Source organism: Tamandua tetradactyla, chromosome X, assembly GCF_023851605.1.
Source record: "Tamandua tetradactyla isolate mTamTet1 chromosome X, mTamTet1.pri, whole genome shotgun sequence".
NCBI lineage: Eukaryota > Metazoa > Chordata > Mammalia > Pilosa > Myrmecophagidae > Tamandua > Tamandua tetradactyla.
Genome location: NC_135353.1, coordinates 137164992 through 137191350, shown reverse-complemented (window position 1 = coordinate 137191350; position 26359 = coordinate 137164992). Strand labels below are relative to the sequence as shown.

Genomic DNA, 26359 nt, shown 5'->3' with positions numbered 1-26359 from the left:
AATTTTAGCTTTTGTGTGTGGATATTGCCTGCAATAATTATTACTGTGATATCTAATGGGGATTTTCCATTTCCCTCATTCCTTCTACATTTATTATTTGGAACTCTTCCTTAAGAAAGATTTGTCCTTCTCTCCTATTTATTTACTTAATCATTTATTTATATCCACATGGACCCATGGATATTTGTTTTATAATTTGAGGTATAATCCAATATTGCATTATTTATTTTGATGCTCACATTTTCCCAGCTGTTGTCACTGGGAGCTCTTTCACGTTTCCTCCTGTGTACATTGACCTGCCACCATTATTGTATTTTTGGAGCACTTCCTTCTTTTCTGGCACTAAAACATCTTTCAGGTTTATCTTGTGATTTCCCTGTCCCAGCACTAGAATCCAGCCATTTTTCTGAAGAGTCCTGGTTCTTCATATTGGAGAACAGACTTGATTTGAACAAAGACCATGCTCTTAATTTCTTGGGTATCCTATCAAGTTTTGCAAGGACTATTGCAATGTCCTTCTAACTGACTGGTAAGCTAACCCTTCAAAAAGCGAGGTAACGTAAATGTGGAAGAAACCTAGTTGTGAAGTAGTAATGGCTGGCTGACCTATTTGTATTGTGATCAGGCCTAACCTAATTGTTTTATTTTTTCTTTTAAAACACTGTTAGAATCAAACAAAAAATTTACAAACACTAATATTTGATCATTTTTCACCTAAAAGATGATTTTCATGTGACTCAACCTGTATAAAATAATCCAGAAATACTTTCTTAGCTTTCTCCCCAACATCTTTTATAGTCAGAACATAGTCTGTTGTTGAAGCTGCAAAGTGCAAAGCTAAGTTTCTTACCAATGCTTTTCTCAGCAGGCCTGCTTTTCTTCTTTCTTTGCAGGCCAACTTTCTTTGCCTACTTATCAATTTGTATATCTCACTCAGTCATGATCAGTCAGTCCTTCCTTCGCTTTGCAATCCCCAGTGTCTTCCAATAAAGATAATTCAAACTGGGGCTCTGTTATTTTCAAGCAAGTACTTTAAGAATACACATAGAAGGGGATCCGGAAACATTAAATATTTTCTGAAGGAAAGAATTACAAAAATATCAGAATAATTCTCCACACACACTCTCATTACAAGATACGGAAGTCAATTTTTTCTTAAAAATGGAGAAAGAATTATGAAATGAGTATCTATGTTAATATGTATCCAGTGTATTTCATAGAATCTTAGGAATTAGGAAAAATGCATTTCACATTAATTATATTCTTTTTATTTATGGCTAGTTATTGATAGTACAAACTATGCAAGAAAAGGAGATAATATTATTAGTTTGCACAATGAGATATTTATTGTTTAATTATGTTAATTTATAAGTTGCTATTTAATTTTTTCTGTTTGAATGAATTTCAGTTTTATAATTGTACAAAATTTCAACAATCACAAGGGTGTATATATCTGTGTGTGTGTGTGTTTATAATTTTAAAATTGAAGCAAAGTCACATGAGAATCAAATTTTCCATTGCAAACTTGTGCAATTGCTATTTAAAGAACTATCTGATAATAAAATTAGATTGGTGCAAACCATTTCCACTTATTTCAAAAACGTTACTATAAGTCAGATAGGTTTGCTTTAGTGAATCATGTTGGAACATTAGAGAAATGTAGAAAATAAAATCTTTCAGTAAATGAACCCCTGAAGGCTTTCTTTTCTTCAACCAGCAGCAATACTAAAAGGGAATTCTGATTGTTATGCACATCAGGGATAAAGATATTAGAGAAGAAAAATACAAGAAAAATTTAATAAGCAGCAAATTTATGGCAATCATACCCTAGAGAACAGCCAGTCCCTTTCTCATGTGAAATGATTGTTTTGTGACATCCTGCTATGCCTAAATGAAGTTTAACAGTTAAGTGTTAAAACTCTAATTTCTATTTGAAATCTACGCCATTGAAAGGAAAATGTTGATGCTTCCGTTACACTGAGTTTAAGGGAAGATAGAATGAAATGCTTATATATAGGAACCATTTTAATCTATTCTCACTGCTTTAAATTGCCTTATGTTGTATTCTTGCCAGGTTGCAAGCTAAATAAATTATAATTCTGATAAGAGAAATTGCGTAAAACTTATTATCTGAAAAAAATCCATTTCCTTGTAGTAAGCAGGCTCTATATGGAACCCACCAACTTCATTTCGGGAAGTGTGAAAGGCATATTAAGAAAACAACCTCTTAAATCGCTCTTGGAAATTTGTCTTTTGATATGGGTCTAATTTTACTTTTTCATTACTTTTCATGATGAAAAATAATAAGGAAAATAACTATATAGAGTGTTTTCAGGTTTATCTTTCTACCCATAATTCTATATAAAATAACTTCCTCTGCTCAATGCATGAAACTCAACAAGCTCATCTATTCTTTGGCTAAAGACATGTTAATTTGTGACTATTTTTTTTTTTTGTTTTTTTTTCCGTCTTTATGGTACCAGACTACTTAATAAAGACAGCTGCCCTCTCCCTGGACTCATCTTTTTAGAGGCATCTGATAATAGCTTGGTTTCTTTCCCTGTCCTCATTCCATGGTTGTAACCAACTCATTTGCACTCTTTGTAAGTCTCCCTGCTGGTACTTCCTTTCCCACCTATTTCTTTATGAAAGGACACATCTAACCCTAGCTCTAAATACTGTTTTAGTCTTTAGTATGTGCAAAAGCAAAACAGCTCTTTACCCTTTGTGTGTAATAGTCACAAAATATGTCACAAAATGTCGCAAAGAGTTGTATTGTCTGTACCATTTTGTACTTCCTGTCTTCTCTTGCTTAAAGTTCTTATGCTGGAAATTAAAACACTCCAATCTGTCTCGGACTCTGATGGGGTTTTAGGAATGATAATTAATCATAGCCCTGTCTTCCCTCATCTGAATTTGTTTGTTTGTTTATTTATTTATTTATATTTCATGGGCAGGCACTGAGAATCAAACCCAGGTCTCTGGCATGGCAGGCGAGAATTCTGCCTGCTTAGCCACTGTGACCCTCCCTATCATCCGAATTTAAAACCAAGTGAGCAAAAGATGCAGAAATACGGTCAATGGAGATAAAAATGCTGGCTTTATTGTTCATCAGGATAGTTTGGAAAGTGGCTTGAAACTATGGGCACAATTGTGCTTATTAATACCTTTTACCCAAATTGCACACATTTTCTTCAAACTGTCCAGATGTAGACTCCCTACAAACAACCTACAGAGAAGGGAAGAAGAAAAATTGTGCATCCCCAATGTAAAGCATTGAGAAAGGAAGAGATGAACGGCCTTTTCATCAGTTCATGTTCCATTCCTTTTTCCCAAATCTCTGATCATCTGTATTGCTCTTCCTCGCAAGACAGGCCCTGAAGGAAATTGCAGCTGGGGTTTTTCTTCCCTCCCATGCTCTTCCCTTCTTGTTAGCAAATAGGTCCCTCTTTTGTAAAGGTAAGTGGGAGGTAAGAATTCCCACCACTCTCCTCCCATTATCCTCATTTTGATTCCATCTTCTTTCCCCCAGTTCAACAAAATGAACAAGCCTCAAAATCAAAATGTAAGGACCTCCCTACTCTCTCTCCAATCCTCCTCCTCGTAAGCGACATTAAGTTACCCAAGATTGATCACTTAATATCTTTATCTTTCAACAACAATTTTATGAGTACTTTTGCCACCAGATATTATTCTCATCTCCAGAGATGCCAAGATTAACAAGACATGGACTCTGTCATCAAGGGGTTCAAAGAATATCTACCAAACCTGTTGGATTGATGCAACCGTACTGTTATTAAACCATATTACTATCCTTGGATTTTTAGACTGTGTTTTGCAATGTCACTTCTGTAAGATCACAAACTGTTCTCTATAGGGAGAACTTCCCCTAAATCTGTATTTCTACTTCTTAAGTAACTCTTGGTCCAGGCATTCTTTGTGCTTCTCTGGTGGTTAGTTGAATGACTTTCTCTGTGGAACTCTCTCTGTAAGAGAGGTTTTGCTGTCCAATTGACTTGAGATTCATGGTTCAACAGCATATCAGGTTAATGGCTCTTTTCATTTCACAGATGTTTTGCAGTTCCAGGCCATTGTTCCTTGTTTAACATGTTGGACTTTTGTGTCTCATTGGGTCACATTGGTCTCATTTCACCTTAGGCCTGTCATGTTCCTGTGTAATGTAAATTCCCATTAAGGTTTTGACCTATAGTCATAAACAGCTCCTGAAGAATGTGTCATTGATCCTTCCATGACCCCACATTTGTCTCCAGCCCCTGACCCTTTGCTGTGTTCCTCTTCACTTTGATTTCTCTGCTTCACCTATTCCATTCAGGTTTCACTCAGGTTTCTACTCCACGAAGACACTTCCACTCCTTGACAAGGTAATAGGCCTTATCCAGTGGTCATATTTGTGTTCTAAGCTGAATCAACTCACTAGCATTTATCAGTTGAACCAGTTGAAGCACTTTCTGCTCTTAGCTTTCATAACTCTCCTTATTTATTTCTTATCTCATTCACCATCCTTTTTGCATTTCCATTGTTGGCTTCTTCTCCTTTGTACAGGACCTAAATGTTCATGTAACCCAAGCCTTGTCCTGTAGGCCACCACATTCCATTGCACAGGTATGCCTTGCACACTTCCAGACTGTGATGTGAATGGTGCCTCAGCAGTTGTGCCATATGACAGGCCTGCTACCCTGTATTGGAAAGTGTAAAGTCAGACAGCGTGGGTTTTTCCAATGAGCCACTGTAGGACCATGAGCAGATTACATCATTTCACTGTAAACTCAGCTCCTTAAACTGCAATCTGAAGATAATAATGGCTTCCATTTCATAGGGTATTTTTGAGAATACAATATGGAAATGTATGTAGAATCCTTAGAAAGTGCCTATTTCTCAATGAGTGTCCTTTATGTGTTAGATATTAGCATTATTATAGCTTAAAGCTCCTATTGAGTATCACATTAGAGTGATGTACTAGAGGACCCTGTTTTCAGTCACAGACAAATGATGTTTTGAAATGGAAACATGGTCCTCCTGATTCATTCGATGAATTTTCTCAGAATTACACAAAAGAATATTCGATGAAAAAGAAAGCACAAAAGTATGGTGCCTAAATCTCAGATAGAGTCTGAAATTAAATGCTAATTGCTGAAAGTTCAAATGATATATCCATGTTTTAGGAAATCCCCTTGCCTTTTATTTCTGGTATCTTTTTTTAAAGAAAATATGTAAGAGGAGAATGAGATGTGTGGCCATCTTCCTTTCTTAATTTTCATTTAGCTGTTTATAGCTTTTGTACTCATATGAGAAGAAAATGCAGTTGTTTTAAATTAATCAAAATGTTTACTCTATTAAATGAACTTATGAAAGTGAAGTGAAAACATGTAAATGAAATAACCCTTTAAAAATGTGTGAAATTTTATAAAAGTAATAATTGTGTTCAGGTGGCATGTTTTAATTATATGTTCAAAGAAAATAGCTTCTGGTAGTTTGTCCATAGTCCTCTTATTTATTTGGATACCTTGTAATCTTTATCTTATTTTAAAGTTGGCTTTAGTGACTCCACACATTCCTTTCGTGTTTATTTTGTTCTCGAGTCAAACAAAAGTATAGACCTACAATTAATACAAAGGGCACTAAAAAAAAAAACAGGAAAAGAGCATGGATAAGAGTATTCAGGAATACTTTTACATAAATTTCTCCATCAGAATATTTTTGTTGGGTTTGCTAAAAAATGTATTTCTTGCCTAGTAAACGCATATGGTATAATTATGCAAAATTTCAAAGTTGATTTTGTAAATAATTTGTTATAATTCAATAGAATGTTTAATTGTTTATCACATTTAATCAAAGATTCTCATTTTAAATTTCACAGATATTTTGTCATATTGATTAAAACTCAATCAGTGTCCTAAGAAAATTCACTGAAGTTAAATGAATCCTCAACTGACATAGCTCCTGTTGTATGACGTATTGGCACCATATGACAGGAATTAAGTTGCATAGTAATTATGGAGGGGAAGTGTCTGCATGAGAGTTGCACCCTTTTGTCCAATAAGTGAAGCATTTTTTTTTTGCAACACAAACCTATAGTTATTGTTTTATTACATCATTTTATTAAATCTCACTGTGCAATGCCCTGAAACCTGTTTGATTAAATATTTGGTATATTTGTTTGGAGTATGAATACAAAACTGAAGAAAAAAATTCCTATTTGCCTGTTGTGACTTATCATACAAGCCACCACCTGGCCTGAAATATTGATGAAGTTTCATTAACATTGTTCCTTGAATTCAAGTTTATAATTAAAAGATCATGCGATGTCCATACTTAAAGCATCCAATGGCCTCCCATTATTCTTAAAAAAAAGTCCCAAATCTTTACCTTACCCTATAGAGCCCAGCATGCTCTCCCTCTTGCCTACTTCATTAGCTTCCTCTTGACAAGGTCCTCTCATGGCCTCTGTTCCAGCCATGTAAGCTGTTCCTCAAACAGGCCAGCTGGTTTCCACTGCTAATTCTCGCAGGCTGCTCCACCATCTAGAAGACTTTTTCTCTCTTTTTACACCCTGCTAACTCTTACTCATTCTTCAGTTTTGTCCTCCTTGGTGAATCCTTGGCAATCAGATTCCCAGGACCTATGGTCTCATAACTTCTTTTTTTTTTTTTTATTTTTTTTTTTTATAAGGAAAGACAGAGAGAAGGAAGGAAGGATAGAAGGAAGGAAGGAAGGAAGAAAGGGAAACATCTTTTAAACATTTTCTTGTTTTATTGTATTTTGTTTTTCCGTTTTTTGTTACATGGGCTGGGGCCGGGAATCGAACCGAGGTCCTCCGGCATAGCAGGCAAGCACTTTGCCCGCTGAGCCACCGCGGCCCGCCCCTCATAACTTCTTTTATTCTCCATAGTAGCACTCAACACTCAACATAACTTAAAAACTAGCTGTGGACTTCAGGCTGAGTAATTTGGCAGCATAAGATGCTCCATGGTTCCATTCCCCAATAGAGCCTTTGAACAAATAGGAAAAAAGTGTCAGAGGCATCTTCCTCAAAACCCTGGAAAACAAGTTGAAGTATAACAGTATCTGCGCTAGTGCCGAATCAAGAAAACACAACTTAAAACCAGTAGGAGAAGCATGTGGCACTCTTGCTGGCCCATTCCTGGTGTGGTGTGGTACCAGCTTACACTCTCAGTGTGTGTCCCTAGTCCCCTTCAGTGGGAGCAGAGTAACCCTAACTACATCTTGGGACACCAGTACATGTCGGTGCCAATCTATTGGGTGTCAAACTGAAAGACTGAATCAGGACACTCATCTCTGGCTCAGCCTCCCAGAACTTGATTTGCAGTGAAAGGCTTCTGATCAGCTAAAGCAGTGTAAAAATCAATTAAATTGAGGCAGTTTGGGCAGAGAACTACCAGGTTGAAGATGGTTTATCTTGACTTTTGTCAAACCAGATTATCTCCTTTTCCCTTAGTTTGATGAATATCAGTATATTCAAGTTATGGACAAGGGGGATATGTGAAGTTTGAAAAATGCACTCATGTCATTCTTACTTTCCTCATCATCTGCTCCCCAGCTGATAATCAGGTCTCTATTTTGTACCAATGGACATTCTCATGATCTGAGTTATGACAGCCATAGTGACAGATCCTGCAGAGGGTTCAATGCTTCTGAAACTAAAACTTAGCTTCTCATTCCCTGACTTCATTTTGTCCCTACCATTTCCATAAAGGCTTGTATAGTTAAGCAGCAACAAGTGTGGATCTCATCTATATACAGCATTTGCTTTGAGAAATCTTTATTCTGTTGCTTAAGTGCAATGGAAATTTCATCTCCAGTCATACTCTTTAAAATTCCTAAATGTGGTTTTCCCTGAATTGAAGCTTCTTGTAGAATATTTCCATATTCTATTCCTAGAATAAAGAAACACATAAGTGGACACATTGTTTTTGCTACAGAAAAGAATGATTATAGAGTAGCAATTGCTGACTTTGTCAACAGGCTGAAAACTAACAATTAAAGAGATCAGAGATTTACTTTTATATGTGGATAATGAAAAAATCTTGTGAGGGTGTGTGTCTGTCTGTGACATTTTACATTAATAAGGTTTGGTGAGTAATCACTAAATCTGACTTGAGTTTGTTAGAGCCAAGCTATTTTTCAGAGTTCTACAGCAGTAATTAGAATCAACTACTTCTGAAAGGTACTGTGGCCTTTGAATTGCTTAGAGAAAGGTGGTCATCAGTTGTGAATGAAAAGAATGAAATCCAGGCATCACCTTTACCTTTATACACCACAGATAAATTTGAGAAAGTAACTAACTCAACTCTAGGTCAGGTCAAGCCATTATTCTCTGACTTCTTTTCAAAGATCCACATGCAATAAATGTCTTGATTTGTGATTTGGGCTCCTAACGTGTAAGTGGAAAGTAAATTTAATACATTTGTACCTCTCTTCAACATGTCAGTCCTGGATTTAAGATATGTTTCATGTGCAGCTGACAAAACCCTGCTATAACTATCCTCTGGTAACCTACTGGTGAAGAAAATATGACTAACCTCATTTCCTACAGTACCCTGGGACCAAAACATAAAGAACACTCACTCCTTTTCCAAGACATTGTAGAATTGAAAATCCTGCTCTATCAGATCAGAATGGTATCTCTTTCAATACTGTTTAAATTTAGTCCAAATGAAAACTCATTTTTTATATTACAATTCTATAGGTTTTAATATTTATTATATAGATTTCATCTCATATTACTCTTATTTTATGGTAAGTGTTGATTATAATTTGCTTTTGGCTTTTTCTTGTTTAATAAATCTGAATTTTAAAGATTTCAGGAGAGTAGAACTTGTCTTCTCTGCTTTTTAATATCCACTTATTTATTTATTTACCTTTTAACAAAAGATATATTTAACATTGTTTACCTGGTAATGCAGCTAGGTATTATGAACACAAAACTAAATAACATGTGTTATCTTCATTCCCCTCAATATCTGTGTATATTTAGTCCTGACATATGACTGATGTTCAATATATACATATTTAAGTAAATTGAAATATGCTTTAAATTTGATTTTCCTAGAAGTCCCTTCTACACGTGAATTCCAGTATGAAATTCTGTTTGAATCTGAAGCTGTGAAGTCTCACTTGGAATCCTGTGTGGCTTTATACTTGATAAAAAAAACGTGTGATTTCAAGGCTGAAATGATTACATTGACCTTCAATGTGATATTTACACCCACGAAACCAATGTGGTAAACCTTCTTTTCCCCCTTTTAAAATCATATTATTAATTTGTAAAATGAAATGGCTGATTCTTTTTCCTATCTTTTTATATTAGGATTAGATTACTTCTTTGATGCTATTTAGGTAAATATTTTAGGTGGGATTATTTCTAACTATCAAGCTATATAAAATGTTCCAACCAGAAAAAGCATAGTCCAAATGCATAGAAATCTAAAATGTCGTGCAGTAACTGTGACATCCTCAAGGTCATTAAATTTACATATTAAAGAGAGAGAACAATTTACTTTGTAAAATCTTCAAAAATGCGTACTCACCTGATGCTGTACATTGACAATATGAGGCTGTTTAATGCTACTTCTCAGAAACATTTCAAATGATGAAAATGCTTGAACGATGTTTTAGTTTGCAACTGCTTTCATTATTTTTCCATCACCCAACACCATGACATTAGACATTACAGATTCCCTGGAAATAAGTGATTCATATTGGATTCCATGAGAGTAGTAGGCTTTGGATATCTATTGTCCAGGAAATATCACCTAGTGTCTTTATATTCACTCTTTAGACACATGATACTAAGCACTTGCAAATACTGTCTAATAGATCACATCTAGAATAGGGCTTTATTTGCATTTTAATTTGGAGATAGCAGTCAGAGCCATAACATAAAAAGAATACAAAATATAACCTGGCACAACATGAGCAATGAGAAATCACTTAAAAATATTAGTTGTGTTTTTAATTATTTCTAATATTTGACTGTGTATCTGATGTAGTCGTGCATGTATTTAAAGTGACTATGAATAGGCAGCCCAACAACTAAAAGATACCAGGGTTATCTTTAGGAAGCAGTAATAAAATAAAGCTGCAAGAAGAAAGTATGTTATAAACATTGCCCTTGTCCCCTTTTACATTTTCTTTGATTTTCCCAGTTTTCTATGCTCAGTTTTTAGTATTTGTTCAGGTTCAGCTTGATATTGCATTAATTCAGTGATGTGGAAGTTACCAGTGACAACTAGGAGAACAGATAACACTGGTGAATACAGGCAGAGCCAATCCAAATTTATACTTATTTTTGTTTCTTGGTGAATATTTGGAAAATTTATTTCTACGTTTTGTGATGTTCTTATGTAGTTAACAATTTTGTTTCTTGCCTATGTGTGCATATGCATTTATTTCTGCCGTTCCTTGGTCCATGTGTACTTGGGATAGTTCACTGAAAGAGATTTAGATAACAAAACCGTAATGAAAACAACAGCCCTAAATTATGAACCACTTCTCCTCCTGGTAATATGGCAAGAATAGAAGCTGGAAGACCAGTTGGGATACTCTTGAAATAGTGCAAGCGAAGAAATCTAGTTTATTAAAACCAGGGATAGCAGTGAAATGGAGAGAAGTTGACAGATCTAAGAATTGATAACCCTTACTGATGAAACAGTCAGATGTGCAGAGAGAGGGAAATTGTGAAATCAAGAATGACTTAAATTTCTGAGCGGGCCATGGTGGTTCAGCAGGCACAAATGCTCACCTGCCATGCCAGAGGACCCGGGTTTGATTCCCGGTGCCTGCCCATGTAAAAAAAAAAAAAAAAAAAAAATTAAGAATGACTTAGGTTTTTGATTTGAGCAACTGAATGGATGATAATTTCATTTACTAAGACAAGATGTTGTGAGAGACTTATAGGTGTAAGATTTACATTTTGGATGTGTTAAGTTTAAATTGCTGTGTCTCGAACTAAGTTATGCTGCATTGTACTTAATTGTTTGAATGCAATGCATTGTATTTTTACCAGATCCTATTGTAAGAACATTTTTTAAAAATTCTACTCCTAGTTTTTTGATAGTATAAATTATGTGGCAATAGCATCCTTATACACATTACTTCTTGAAATCTTGGAGGCATATCTTGGGGGAAATTACTAATAGTGGACATGCTAGGTCAGTGTGTGCGGAGTTCAAATTTGGTAGATATTGTCCAGTTGTTCCAAGGGATCAAAAATTTTTGTGGTTTTTCCTATAGATGACTAGAGTTCTCAGTACTGTTCTATCTGATAGATTTCGCTAAAAGGGTTGTGATTTCTTTGTCCAAACCTGACTTATGATATTACAACCACACCATTACATGTCTGTGCCATTTTACTCTAAACAAGGAAGCAGATAACTGTTTCTTTCTCAGCTCCAGCTACTGCCCTCTCTCTCCCCTTTTCTTGGAAAATGTGAAAAACAGCCAAATGCTTTGAAAGGCATTTCTGCTATTTTTTTTATTAACTCACCTGCCATCGAATGATATGTTATTCTGTAAAGTGTTCGTGGTCATTACTGTTTGTAAATTTAATTTTTTAAAAAAAGCTTCAATAATGAGGCAATTTTCTTGGGCTTTGTGAGGTTCACAGAAAACCTATCTTTTCTATGTGTTGCAAAAGTTAGGATGATCCTCTCACAATGTTTCAGTTTGAACTGAAAATCCCCAAACAGAATACCAATTAACCTAATACCTGGGTCAATTTGAGAAAATGACCCTTCTCTTAAGTCTTTAAATATTATGATGTTCTGTTCTGGTTACAGAAAATTTGCAAGTCCATTCTGCATATGCTAATTGTACTTGTAAATAAGTATAGAGTAGATAAGATAAACCACCAAGTAATTACCCCAAAGGGAGAATGATAATATAGACTGTGACCTAAAAGTTATTTCAAAAATATAATTAATGGTCATTTACAATTTTTTTAAGAATTAAAACTCTCAGTTGGTTTGTCAAAACCACAAGATTTACTTACATTTTCACCTTAGATAATTACATACTATACTTTTCTCTCTTTGTCTATTTTCCTATGAATATCTTTTTAAATCTCTTCTTTTGTTCAAGGACTGACATCATACTGAAATTAGAATCCGTAACTGATGGGATCTGGACGTTTCCCATAACACTGATTGCAACTGAGCCTGATATAGATGATGTCATTGACATTGAAGGGATTGGTTTATTTAAGGAATCTTTTATGGACTTCAGGCTGACAAGTCAGAAAAGGTAACATATCAAGCGAAACTATGTAATGTAATTTTATTAATATAATGTATGATGAATTGTGGAGCAAGATTTAAGATGGAAAATCCTATTACATCATCTTTTGTTGATTAAGTCAGGGCAGTATCACTTCTCTGCCTCAAAGTATATTTTCATTTAAAAAATAGGAAAACAGGGTCTACAAAGTGAAGCACAAAAAATGAGAATAAAAATAAGTAATTAGATATTGAAATTTAGAATAATATTTCTATTTGTTTTTCAGTGGATATTTCAATGCATTTTGTAAAGATAGATGGGTTTTTTTTTTTTTTTTTTTGGTAAATTTTGAGGGTCAGGTTGTCAGTTGGTTTAAGTAGAGATGCCTGGATATTGATTCCATATTCTGCCTTATTTTTCCACTCAACTGTAGAGCTGTGTTTGTTGTACTTGTGTTAATATAGGCAGCATGACAAACACACTTACCTTTCTCACATGTAAACTACATTTTTACAGCTTTATAGAGGTATAACGCACATACCATAAAAGTAGCCAATCAAATGTTCATAGCAACATTCATTTGTATGTCTGTGTTTGGACATATGTTTTCTGTTCTCTTGAGTAGAATCGTCAGAGTGAAATTGCTGAGTCATATGTTAAGTTTATGTTTAACTTTTAAAAAAATTTCCAAAATGTTTTCCAAAGTCAACATACTGTTTTACATTCACACCAGCAATATATGACAGTCCACTTTCACACATCGTTGCTAACCCATGGAATTGTCTGTGTTTTTTATTATAGCCATTCTAATGAGAATACCACTGTGGTTTAAATTTGTATTTCCCTAATTATCAATTGGTATTCAGCACCTTTTCATGTGCTCATTAGCCTTTCTGTCTTTGGTGAAATATATATTCGAGTATTTCAACTATTTTTAAATTGAGATGTTTGTTATTCTTATTACTGAATTGTAAGCATGTTTTATATATTCTGGATTCAAGTCATTTATCAGATAGAAGACTGCAAATATCTTCTCCCAGCCATTAGTTTTCTTTTCATTTCTTTAACTCTCTTTTGAAGCACACAAAATATTTTAATTTTGATGAAATCTAGTTTATCAATTTTTTCTTCAGAGAATTGTGCTTTAGTATTTAGAGAACACTGTGCATAACCCAATATCATAAGGATTTCTCTTATGTTTGTTTGAGAAGCTTTATATTTTTAACTTTTACATCATAGTGCTCCATTTTAAGTTCATTTTTGTGCATGGTGTGAGGTAGACACATGGTGTGAGGTTATCCATATGCCAAAAATATCTATATATTCAGAGCAGGACCCCCTCTCCTAGGATTTGTTGATCAAAAGCTTAAGTTGGTACATTGCTCTATGTATCTCCAGGCTCTATGTGTCCCATTTTATTGGAGTACAGCCCTTTTCCAGTATTTTGTGCTCTCAGGCTCAAAAAGCCTCTGTTTTGCTTTGGTTTTTTTTTTTTTTTTGTCAGCCCTGCCCCCTCTCTGCCCAGGCAAAAACTCCTAGTACCTTCAGCACTTATTCCAGATTTATCTGTGCTGGGGGCCTATTTTCATTAGTCAGAATTTGTTAACTAATTCTGCAATTGGAGCTTGGTTGAGCTAAGCCCCTGCTACTAGTAAAGTCTGTTTCCTTTCCCCTTTGGGGAACCACCTGCCGAGCCCATCGGGAGGGGTGCTGGCCTCTGGGGCTTGGAGGACTTCCATTCTGTGTTGGGTCACAGCCAATTCCAGCTTGTCCAGACTGGTGTAAGTTGCATGTCTGGCTGCTGATGTAGCCCCAGCAGTTGTTCTGTACTGTTCCTGGCTATTTACTTGCTGCTCTGGAGGACAAACTAAATTCCACACCTTGCTAAGATGCCATCTTGCCCTGCCTCCTCTGTATATTAACTTTTATTTTTTTTTGTATGCTGTATGGCAGGATCACATTGTATTATTTTTCCACGTGAGTACCCCATTAATTCAGCACCATTTGTTGAATTTTTGTTTGTTTGTTTTGCTTGTTTGTTTTGGGGAAAGTGCAGGGACTGGGAATCAAACCCAAGTCTACCGCATGGCAAGCAAGAATTCTACCACTGAACTACCCTTGCACCCACCTGTATATTAACTTTTGAAACTGGATAATGTAGTTTTAAAACTTTCCTCTTGTTTTTCAAAATTAATTTGCTTATTCTAGTGTCTTTGCATTTACATATAAGTTGGAGGATCATCTTGCCAATTTCTACAAAAAGGCTGCTGGGATTTTGAAAATGATTGTGTTCAATTTATAGATCAATTTGGCAGAATGGCATCTTAAAAATACTCAGTCTTCTAATCTAAGAACATGGAATGTCTCTCCATTTACTTAGATCTTTAATTTCTTTTAGCAATGATTTGTTTTCTGCAGTATACAAATTTTGTACTTCTTTTGTTGAATTTCTTCAAAATTCAAAATTTTCATTTTTGATGCTATCTTCACTGTGTTTTGGAATTATTAGTCGCTGGCATATAGAAGTACAATTTATTTTTACATATATATCAGTAATTCTTATATATTACTAATCTCATTTATTCTAATAATTTTTTTGTATATGTGCATGGATTTCTGGGTATCATTATTTATTCATTCATTTATTTATTTTTGCCTTGATGCACTTGGCTAGGGCATCCTATACAATGGTGAATAGAAGGATGAGAGCAGATATACTTGCTTAGTTCTCAATCTTTGGGAACAATAATTCAGTCATTCATTATTAGATATTGGCAGTAGGTTTTTCATAAACACCCTTTATCAGGTTGTGAAAGTTCCATTTTCTTCTTCATTTTATGTGATTTTTTTATCATGAAAGATGATTGGATTTTGTCAACTGTTTTTTTCTGCATCTATTGAGATGTTCATGTAGTTTTTGACATTTTCTTTTATTAATTTTTATATTACATTAATTGATTTTCAAATATTTAGCTAATTGATTTTCAAATATTTAGCCAATCTTGTATTCCTGGAATAAACACTACTGGATCTTGTGTAATCTTGTTTGTACATTACTGAATTTTTTTGGCAAATATTTTCTTGAGGATTTTATGTCTGAGGTCATCTGAGATATTTGTCTGCAGGTTTCTTTTTTCCATGTTGGCTTTGTCTGGCTCAGATATTAGGGTATTACTAGCCTTATTGAGAAGTTTTCTATTCTCTTCTATTTTCAGATGGAATTTGTGAAGGATACGTATTATTTTTCTATAAATATTTGATGGAATTATCCAGTAAATTATCCTCTTTAGTCCATAAATCAATGGACTCTGAAGTATGCAGAGTAAATTTTCTATTTCATATTTATCTCTCATTCTCAAAGCACCTGTGCTTCTAAAGCACAGAACTGGCATTTGGCAAATTGTTTCATACATATTAAGTATTCAGTAAGTGTTGATTAGTAAAGTGAATAAATTCATGGGTTTAGAATGAAGAAAATATCTTGAGAATAAACCTAGTCATTTATCCAGAAATCACAAAAGGAAGAAATCTCATAAGGTTGCTTTTAGAACAAACAATGCAATACATGTAAATCACTTAACATAATGCCAAGAACTTATGCCAAGAATATGTTCAATAAATAGTAGATGCTGTTTTGTTGGTATTATTTTTGTTATTGTTATTAGTAGGTATTTATTTAATCAACTGCCCAACTATGAAAAATGATGTAAGATTTTGTAGATAATTCTCATCAAGTTGAGGATGTTTCCCTCTATTCCTAATTTTCTGAGAGTCTTTATCATGAATGAGTGTTGACTTATGTTAACTGCTTCTTTGGCATCAATTGATATTATAATGTATTTTCTCCTATTGCTTGTGGATGTGGAAGCTTACATTGATTGAATGTCAAATATTGAACCAGATTTGTTTCTCTGGAAAAGAATCCTTTGTGTGTGTTTCTTTTTATATATTGCTGAGTTAAATTTGCTTTTTTTTTTGCATGGGCAGGCACCGGGAAATGAACCCGGGTCTCCAACATGTCTGGCAAGAGCTCTGCCACTGCACCACATCGACTGCCCCAGATTTGCTAATATTTTGTTGAAGATATTTGTATCTACATTCTTGTGGTATATTGCCTATAGTTTTCTTTTTTGCACTATCTTTGGAAAAATTTGATATCTGGTCAGACTGTATACATAAAATGAGTTAGGACATCCTTCCTCCTCTTGTACTTTTCAGAAAATATTGTTTAATTGCTTAATGGTTATATACCAATTTAGGTTATTTAATTAAATATTGTGTGAGTTTTAACAGTTTGTTCTGTTAAAATGAGTAATTCTTCCATTTCTTCTAAGTTGTCAAATTTATGTGTATAGAGTTGTTTGTAATATTTCCTTATTTTTTTGTTGATATATGCAAGGTCTGTGTGATAGTCCCTCTTTTATTTGTGAAATTAGTCATTCAGAGCTTTTTTCTTTTCTCTTTGCCAGTCTTGCAAGAGATTTGTCAATTGTATTGCTGTTTTAAAAAGAATTAGCTTTTTCTTTCATTGATTTCTTCTATTTTTTAAATGATTGCTGGTCTTGTCTTTATTATTCATTTTCCTTTTTTACTTTGGGTTTATTTCATTCTACATATTCTAATTTCTTGAAGCTGGAGTTATTTATTTGAGCTCTTTCATCTTTTCTAATGTAACTATTTATCATTTTAAATTTCCCTCTAAGTACTTTAACTGTATTCCAAAATTTTTGTTATGCTGTATTTTCATGTTCATTCACTTCTAAGTGTATTTGCAATTTTCTTTGAGACTTTTTGTTTATCACAGGGATTATTTAGAAGTGTGTTTTAAAATTTCCAGCCATATGGGAATTTCTCTTATCTTCCTGTTACTGATTTCTAGAGTGATTCCATTGTAGTCAGAACCCATACTGTGTATTACTTGAATCCTTGCAAATTTGTTGAAAAAGAATGGCTAGCTTTCTGTTGTTGGGTAGAGTGTACTATAAATATCTATTAGAGTCTGTTAGTTGATGCTGTTGTTTAGTTCTTTTGATTTACTGTAGATTAATTCTAGCCGTTGATGAGAGAGAAGTGTTGAAATCCCCAGACATAATTATGGATTTATCTATTTCTCTTTTCAATTCTGTTTTTTTTCTACTTGTATTCGAAGTTCTGATGTTTAGTGCATGCAGACTTAGGGTAGCTATATTATATACATATATATATATATATATTATATATATATTAGTGGTTGCTGTCAGTATTACAACATCCGTATGCAACATATTACAGTGTACTGCTATAGACATTTTGCTACTTAAGGGATGTGTAAAAACCTGACTCCCATGTGGATCCTTTTGCCCTCTCCACTTTTTAAATGTAAATGCCTGAAATATTTTCACTGCATATATTGAGCATCATGTCTAATGATATTTTAATTTTTGTTTTGACTGTCATATACAATTTCCAGAACTAAGTTGAAAAATTAACAATTTTATTAGCCTGGTTTCTCTCTAAATCTGACTGGAAACCATGCCTGCTCTTATTTAACTTGTGACATAAATCAGAGGCCCATGTTTAGTCAGGAATAGGGTAAAGATGAACAGGGCATGTTACAACCTCCTGAATATCCAATTTAATTCAGATGCCAATATGTTTCACTTTTCCAATGCCTTGGGAGATATCATCCTAATTTGGGTAGACTCTGACCGTAATAATAGTAGTGTTAATATTTTAGATATGCTGAATCTACTGCTTCTTATGATAAAGCTGGCAAGATTGTATCTGTGTTTCACTCAGCCTTCTCAGAATAATAAATTAGGAGCTCAGTTCTCACTTGCTTAATTATCCTGCATTTCTTTCTTTCTTCTCACTACAATTCCAAGTTAACTTGAAACATATCTTTCTACATTGAGTATGCCCTTGCAGAACAATAAGGCGATTACGAAGTCAGTTTCTTCAGTCTGCAATTTGGCTTAATTTTATATTTTCACTGGGTGTCTTTATTTTTTGAAATATTTTTTAGATAATTTTGCTCTTTGTAGTATGAGAAAATATACAATATATACTTTAGACTCCTATACAATAAGGTATGCTTCTTAATGCCCTAGAAATTTTTTCAAAAGAGAAATAAAGATGAAAATTTGGTGATATTTTTATATGAAAGAAGAAAAAAGGAAACAATAATTCTGTTTCATTACAATCACAATCATTTTGAGTTCATTTCTCATTAATGTACTTAACATTCTGTTAGGTGTTTTGTTTCAAATTAGAAGCAGCTTTTATCTTTTATTCTGATATCTCTGCAAGCACTAAGTTTGAAGAAAGTCTCAACAGAAATATGAAACAAATCTACTTCATTAGTTTTCAGTAAATAATTTCCTAGGGGATGAACAAATATCAGAAATTCTTGGATATAGTTATTTATGTCAACTATATTCAAAATATGAAATAAAACTTGATTCTTTTATCTTAAGTCTGACAGCCCACTTATATTGAGTGAATTGCTTGGAAGTACCGAGAAATCCAGAAATGCCAAAAATAATGCTTTATAAAGTATGAACTTTGATTTTATTCAATTTGAGCTCTGAAGACATGATAATTTAGCCCTTGTGATATTGACACTGATGGATTTTTTTTTTAAAGACTCAGCAGCAAATGAAATTATTTTCATGAACTGTATTTGATGTGTAGGTTTGGGGTACATATTTCATGCATTTTAGCGATTAGGGATCTCACTTGAGGCTGCAATCACATGTTGGCTGTGGCCACAATCATCTGAAGACTTAACTGAGCTGAAAGATCAAAATGACTAACCTGACTTGCAGCTTTTACTAGCTGTTGGCAGTAGCTCAGGTGGGGCTGTCAACAGTGGTACCTATATGTAGTTTTCTGTTGTGGGTGTGCCAGGTAGTTGGATTTTTTACATGGCAACTGGTTTCTGACAAGTGTGTATCCCAAGAGACCATATGGAAACTACATGACACAGAAGTCATGCAGCATCAGTTCTGCTACAATTTTTGGTTATAAATAAGCCATTATATTGATATGGATTTAAGGAAGAGAGCATAGACCCCACCTTTCAATGGGGAAACTATTAAAGAATACACAGTCATGCCACTATGGAGTCTTCTTGAGTATTTTAAGCCTCTTCTGGGTCAATATAATATCTCCAGATTCATCTTGGATATTCTCACCAGCTGGCAGTCTTTGAGTGGCAAGGCTCAGATCACAATGGGTGACATAATGAAGGTACAAAAGTGGGTAAATTTACTTTCTCATGAGCCAATTTTCTGGGGCACTTGGAAACTATCTGCTGCCCCATGTAAATTCAGTCATTAAATTTATTTTAGATGACTCCGTGCTTGCTTTCCAGCTCTGTGGTGACTATAGCTAGGTTGGTATTAAAAATCTCAGGTTACTCTGGAGATTTCGAGAGTCAATGGAAAGTGGATGAGGAAAGAAACAGGCTTAGATAGGAAGACAGGTAAGGTGGTCTTAATCATATTCAGAATTTGAAGAGCTTCCCCATGGGCCCATTCAACATCTCCCTTTTCCTCAGGTATTAAGAGTAAAATAAGTTCTGATGAGGCAACACCCCTGGGGCCTTTTCAGTGTTTGCTGAGAATTGGGGGAGAAGGAAATAGGAGAAAAATTCTTGGCAAGCTGAGTGGTTATGGCTATCCCATGTCCTGAATTAAATGATCTATAAAATATCCATCTCCCCAGGAGAAAAAGAAAGAGAAGGAGCAGAGAAGGGCTGTTGGAAGGGATATATTTCACTTATTATAAAATAGTACCAAAAAGAGATAATTTAAGGCATAATGATTTAGAACTGTGAAGTGTTCTGAAGACTTGGGGGAAAAATATACTAGTCTTTTCAACAGTGGTGCTTGGAAAACTGGATATCCATATGCAAAAGAATGTAGGGAGACCTCTATCTCACATGATATACAAAAATTAATTCAAAATGGGTTAAAGTCCCAAATATAAAATCCAGGACTATAAAACTCCTAGGAGAAGCTGTAGGGTAGTATCTTCAGAATATGGAGTTAGGCAATGGTTTCTTAGCCCTTGTGCCAAAAGGATGAGCAACAGAAGAAAAAATAGATAAATGAGACATCATTAAAAGTAAAACTTTTATGCATTGTGTTTGCTAGGGTTCTGTAGAGAAACAGAAACAGCAGGAGATGTCCATAGATATAAAATTTATAAAAGTGTCTAACATAACCATGGGAATGTGGAATCCAAGGTCTTTAGGGCAGGCCAGAAGCTGGTAACTTTGATGAAGGTCCACGAAAAACTCTCAGGAGAGGCTGGCTGGGCAACTGTGGGAATTTAAGGGTCCAAGGTCCATAGGGCAGTAACTCTGATGAAGTTCCTCAGTGAACTCTCAGTAGAGGCTGGTTGGAGAACAGTAGGAATAGAAGAGTCCAAAATCCACAGGGCAGGCTGTGAAGCTGACGATTCCAATGAAGGGTCTGGATGAACATCACAGGAAAGGCTTGCCAGCTGAAACAGGAAGAGTGACTGTCTCTTCTGAATCCTCCATAAAAGCCTTCCAGTGATTAGATTAAGCATCACTCATTGCAGAAGACACTCCCCTTAGCTGATTACAAATGCAATCAGCTGTGGATGCAGTCAACATAATCATGATTTAAATCCATGAAATGTCCTCATAGCAACAGACAGGACAATGCTTGCCCAACCAGATGACCAGGCACCACCACCTGGCCAAGTTGACACCACCTGGCCAAGTTGACACATGCATCAACAGACTTTATCATGAAAGTAAAGCAACAACTTACTGAATAGGAAAAAGTATTTGGAAACCATGTATCTGATAAGGGGTTTCTATCCAGAATTTTAAAAGAAATTTGACAACTCAACAACAACTAGATACACAGCCCAATAAAAAAAAAATGGACAAAAGTGTTGATAGACTTTTCTTCAAAGAAGATATACAAAAGGCCAAAAAGCACATAGAAAGATGCTCAATATCATTAACCACTAGGGAAATTTGAATCAAAACTTCAATGAGATACCATTTCACACCCAATAGAATGCTATAATTTTTAAATATGAGGAATAGCAAGTGTGGGAGTGGATATGAAGAAATAAGAACACTTGGTCATTGTTGGAAAAAATGTAGAATGGTACAGCCACTGTGGGAAACAGTTTGGTGGGTCCTCAGAAAATAAAGTATAGAATTACCATGTAACCTGACAATCCCACTTCTAAGTATATACCCAAAAGAACTGACAGCAGGGAATCAACCAGATATTTACACATCAATATTCAAAAAGGCATTATTCACAACTGCCAAAAGATCAAAACAACCTGAGTGTCCATTTACAGATAAATGCATAAGCAAAACATGTTATATACATGCAATGGAATGTTATGCAGCCATATAAAAAACAAGGTTCTGATGCACACAAAAACATAGATGAACCTTGAAGACATCAAGTTGTGTGAAATAAGCCAGACACAGAAGGAAATATATTTTATGATCTACTGATATGAAATAGTTAGAATAAACAAATTTATATAGTCTGAAACTAGAATACAAGTTACCCAGGTCAGGGAAAGGGTAGGGAATGGGGAGTTAATACTTAATTGGTACAGAAATTCCATTTGGGTTGATGGAAAGATTTGGTAATAGATGATGGTGATGGTAGCGCAACATTGCAAATGTAATTAATACCATTGAATTATTTATCTGAATGTGGTAAAAAAAAAGGGGGGGTGCGGATTTAGGCTTGCATATATGTTGCTAAAATAAAATTAGAATTAGAAAGAGAGAAAACCAAAGCAAGAGCCAGAGGTTGGATGATAAGTGAGCCAAATATTTATGACTTGACAGTAAAGTCTTGCAAAGTTGTACATTTCCGTAATGAAATAGTCATGTCCCTGATGGATAGAAGTATTACCTACTTCTGGATAAGCATACATCTTTATGGTATGTGACTGTATATTATATATGTATGTATTAGATAGAGAATATATGTGTTTGTGCATTGAAAGGAGATACAAAGGAAGGGAAGAAGGGAGGAAAGGGAATGTGATTGAGCATGTGGCATGTGAGAGAGGAGCTTGGTTTCTTTTTCTGGAAAATACATATATTTTTTAAATTCCCACAAAATACTGTAGTTCAAAATATTGAAACAGTTCATTTATTATTCTTAATGATATTGTTATAAATTAAAATACTGAAAATAATTTGGTTTCATTTAAAATCAGAGTTGTGTTAAATTTAGGGCAATATGAGCCTGCTTAAGTGATTCTTTGTGATTACCACAGGTTCCTTTATTCCCTTGTCTCCCCTACCTTTGAACAATACAATAATAATAATAGCAAATGTTTGTCGCAGCTTACTAAATATTGAGCTTCCACAGTGTTATTTAATTTAATTTTTACAATAGCCTTACAAAATGGATATCACTAACTCCAATTAACCTGAACACACATACAGAGACACACACATGTGCACACACACACACACACATACACATTAACCCAATCGCTGTGAAGAATGAATTAAGTTACCAGACTTGGCAGTGCATTCTGAGCAGGGTGTTTTCTTAGGTAAGAAGTCCTGCTCTTGCCTCCTCTTGCTCTGTCTCCACCCGTGTTCACATTCTTACCCCAGTTTGGTGTTCTGTGAACTTCAGGTCCAGGCCATTATGAGCTGTGGTAGGTTGAAGAACACAGCACACTTGTCCAGCTACATTTTCAGTAACCAACAGCAGCTAACTGTCCCTGTACCTTTGGAAAATTATTTCCAGCATTAGCTTTGGCAGGTGTAGGCAGAATAGGTATGTTACCGGGCAGTATAATTTGAGAAATGTCTCATAAAGGAAGAAATCATTTATGTAAATTCCTGTCACCATGCACTGGGGTCTGTATTTCTCATATCAGAGTCTCATCCTTTGGGTTAAGGTTATTTTCCAACTGTGTGGTTGCATCTCCTTCCCAGTTGACTTAATGGATGGGTGCTGCAGACATTTGAAGCCTCAGGGCAGAGTGGTCAAACTCCTGCCCTCCCCAGGACCCCATTGACCACTAGGCCTCGTGGCTGGACAGAAGCCCTTTCACACTTTATTTGCACACGCATGGCTCATGTCTCTCCTCTCCTCACCCCAGCATTGAAGCTGATGCCATCAAAATTTCCCACCCTGACTTGTCCTTAATTGGGTCACTTAGATACACTGCCACAAGTCCCATCAGCCCCCAGTTCTCTTTCACTCTCCTGCACCACCCCTGGCTTAGTCCATGATGCCTTCAATATCCACTCAGATGAGGCACCCAGTACCATGGCCTCTTGGATTGCTGAACCTTCTCCACCCTTTTCAGTCCAAAGGTCACTTCTTGCCCCTCATCTCACGTGGCCTGTAACAATCATTGGGCACAGTTCCTCAACTCCCTCTTTCTTGAAACACTGTCCTCACATGGCCCTCTGAGCACGAAATTTTCTTGGATTTCCACCTCTCTTACTGGTCACTTTTCTCAAATTCCCTTTTCATGGCCCCTTCTCATTTCCTTAGCCTTTAAACTTTGCTTTGCCACAGGACTTAATCTCAGATAGTTTTTCTATCTGCATGCCCTCTCCAGGTGATTTTACAAGTCTAATGACTTTACCATCTATATTCCAAGGACAACAAAATGTATATTTGCAGTAAGGCCCTTTTCTTAGGATGTCTGACTCATATAACCAATTATCTACTCAACATCACTATTTGGATTCTAATATTCACCTTTAAAATAACATCCCCAAAGCCAAATTCTTGATTTTCTCCCCAAACTGATGATTTTTAAAGCCCTCCCATCTCAGTAAATGACATTTTTATTTTTGCATTTTCTCACACCGAGAAGCTTGGAGCAAACTTTGATTCCTCTCTTTCTGTTGCCCTCCACATCTGATCCATTAGCAAATTTCTCAATGCAACTTATGAAATATAAACAATTTCCCACCATTTCTCACCATTACTACTACTGCCATCTTGATCTAAGGTGGCTGTACCATTAACCTGGATTATTGCAAAGCTTCTTTACTGGTCTCCTCCCTCTTTCCACCTTTTCTTCCTATAGTCCATTCTCAGCACAGAGTCATCCTGTTAAATATGTTTCCACCATTTTTTTGACCAGTCCACGTCATAGATTTCTTTCTCTTGTGAGTTCCCTTATAAAGTTCCCTTTATAGCATTGATTTAGATGTTAATACATGCTGCTTTTTTTATTTTCATTGGTTTTGTTGGTACAAGTATTTATCTATATGGCTCATTTTTTCAAATATGGCTATTTGAATAAAGGAATAACTCATTTTACTTCTTTTACCCCATTACATCTAGGAGTACGTAACAGGTAGACACTCAAAAAGGCTTGCTGAATACATTAAATATCTCGAGATAGAATATGTCCTTTACATTTTAGATGGAACTACCTGAAATTCTTTGGTTTCCAAGTTTGTGAACACAATTCTAGCATTTTATGTCCCTTATAATATATGGTAACATGAGAAAAATTAAAATCAGCCTTTTAAAATCCTCAGTGATTCAGTGAATAAAAGATAATTTTTGTATAAAGATCTTGAAATAAATTCTGCCACTCTGACCTTCTGTCATGATATACTCTGTCTTATTAAAATCTATTAAGGGTAACAATGAACTTAGCTGATTCTAACAAAATGAAAAATTCTAAAATGATAAAAGGGATGATGAAAGAATAACTACTGAATGTCTCTTGAATTTAGTTTCTTGAAAGTTGTGTATTTCCCTCATCTCAAATAAAATGACTCTTCAATTTTCTCTTACTTTTTTTCCATTGAACAGACATATTTTTCATAGACCAGAGCAATCCAATAAAGTCATTTCAGCAATTTTTTTTCTTTTTTCTCAGGTAACCTACAGAAGGCCCATTCACATCATAAATCACATATTGAAGTATTGTTTCACCCCTTCATTCTCTTATGTAACCAATATTTTTGTTTTTTTCTAAAAGTTATGAGTTTTGCTTATTGCTTCATTTTTTTGGCATCTCTCATCATCAGCATTAGCTGACATCCTAAATTTTTTAACTAGTTTTCTAAACTAAACATTATTTTTATCATTGCAAAGAGAATGACTAAGAACAGCATTTCAGTGGGTTAGTTCAAGGGCAGGGCAGGCCCAATGACTTGTTAGCACACCCAAAGTTTGTGTCATCTAAATTCATGCCTCTATGAAATTATAAATTGCTGTGATTGTGCAACAGCAATGCTTCTCATGAATACTTGAGATTACACAAGCCCCATGCATCACTCCCAGAGCAAAGGTGTATAATTGGGAGATCAATTTAAAAGATGCGTTTATAAAGATTTATCTTGCAAAGGAAATCTAGATCATTATATCATTACGCAATGGGTCTGCATACCATAGTGGCAAAACTATATTAATTCCTCATGCCCTAGTAGTCATCTGTGTAGCAGGGATTTGCCAGGACCTGAATGATAAGATTTTAGGCCGAATATACATCTATCTGTGTCTCAATTCTTCCCATTTCCTCTCTGCCTCTAAAAGAAGGATTTCTGTGGTGTTTCACAGGCCCCATGGACTTCCTAAATTTAGAGCTCTTTGGCTGCTCATGTTTCCACCATCCTCATAACCGATGGTGCCCTCTGCTCAGGCTTCCTCTTTCTTAGACAGACCCTCCTTGGACAGTGGAGCCTGGAGAAGCTGGCATACAAGCATTATCACAGCACAGGACAAGGGTAAAGCACTGTGCCATCTCTCTTAGTAGTGACTTCTCCCAAAGCAGTGATAATTGCTTTCACAACCAGCAAGTGCTATTGTGTGTCAAGGGCAGATAACCACAACATCAGGCCTGAGGCTATATCTCCTTGTCCTTCAGCCCCTCTCACCAACATCAATGGAGCAGCCTTTGCAATGTCTTCCTCCATATTGGAGCCTTCTTTCCCATTCCCCCAGCAAATGCAGTTATAGGTCCAAGGCTCCTGTCTGCCCCGCTGTCTCCTGGAAAGAGGTCTAAATACTCCCTATTTCTGATTAATAACTTCATCCAAGTTCATTTAAAAATGTGTTTGAAATCGTATTTGATAGGCAACTAATAAATGATGGCTATTATTTTT

The 26359-nt window shown here is 35.2% G+C and overlaps 1 protein-coding gene across 2 annotated transcripts in view; it reads left to right on the top strand.

Annotated features, from left to right (window-relative positions):
* CFAP47 (cilia and flagella associated protein 47) overlaps positions 1 to 26359 on the top strand; it is a 429253-nt gene that overhangs the window by 395118 nt on the left and 7776 nt on the right. For both annotated transcript variants that reach the window (XM_077144877.1, XM_077144876.1), the window contains 2 exons: positions 9092 to 9263; positions 12121 to 12282. In XM_077144877.1, the coding sequence (XP_077000992.1) occupies positions 9092 to 9263; positions 12121 to 12282 (334 nt within the window). The remainder of the gene's footprint in view (positions 1 to 9091; positions 9264 to 12120; positions 12283 to 26359) is intronic.